The sequence below is a fragment of the Chaetura pelagica genome, unplaced genomic scaffold, assembly GCF_000747805.2.
Source record: "Chaetura pelagica isolate M959 unplaced genomic scaffold, ChaPel_1.0 scaffold142, whole genome shotgun sequence".
Lineage (NCBI taxonomy): Eukaryota > Metazoa > Chordata > Aves > Apodiformes > Apodidae > Chaetura > Chaetura pelagica.
The window spans coordinates 3,429,410-3,430,158 of NW_009952973.1; the positions used below are offsets into that span (position 1 = coordinate 3,429,410).

The following is a 749-nucleotide window of genomic DNA, read 5'->3' on the forward strand; positions in this document are numbered from 1 at the left end:
CCCCGCTCTGGTGCTGGGGGGTGTCGGGGCGCTCGGGGCTCCCGGGAAGAGCGCGGGTTTCAGGCAGGGCTTTTGCGTGCGGGAGCTGCACGGGAGGGCTGCGGGGAGGGGAGGTGCGGGGTGGTCCTGTCCGGCGAGGTTACGAGTTCATTGCAGGGCTTCGCTGGGGGGAGAGGTGGTGCCTGCAAACGGGGCTGCAAGTGGGAGAGAAGGCGTAGTTGCTTCTGCAAGGCAGCAGGGATAAAGTCCGTAGGCCTCAGCCCGGGGAGGCCGCGGTGGGGAGGGAAGAGCCCCCCGGTGCTGCACAGCCCGTGCCGGTGCCCGCAGGGTAAGTGTCGGTGCTCAAGGTGCCTCATCGGTTTCCAGAGACTGGTCACCTTCTGGTGCTTCATCAAGCATGTTAGGGGTTGGCACTTAAAACTTCATTAGGCTGGTATAAGTTAACACGGTAGTTGTCGTTGATTTCCATCACCAGATGTTTTTACACCGTGTTTGTGAGAAGAGCGGATGGGTAAACCTGCGCTGTGTTGCAGTTCCTGTTGCTTTTCCCACCACCACGCTGTTGCCACGACGTGAAGGGACAGGTGCCCTGTCCTTTGGTGCCAAGAGCAAACCTGCAGGGCTGCGGTTGGAAAACAGGAGGCTTTCCTGGTGTTGGAATTTTAAGTTGCAGAATGCCAACTTTTACTAATATCCCATTTTCTGTGAACAGTGAAAGTATTTTGATGTTGGCAGTACTTAGGCTGCAT

General features: G+C 57.5%; 1 protein-coding gene across 1 annotated transcript in view; it reads right to left on the reverse strand.

Annotated features, from left to right (window-relative positions):
- The window catches only part of CTSO (cathepsin O), a 9,030-nt gene extending 8,674 nt beyond the window's left edge, over positions 1–356 (reverse strand). The window contains exon 1 of the mRNA XM_009995987.1: positions 144–356. Within this exon, the coding sequence (XP_009994289.1) occupies positions 144–356 (213 nt within the window). The remainder of the gene's footprint in view (positions 1–143) is intronic.
- Between the last annotated feature and the right edge of the window lie 393 nt (positions 357–749).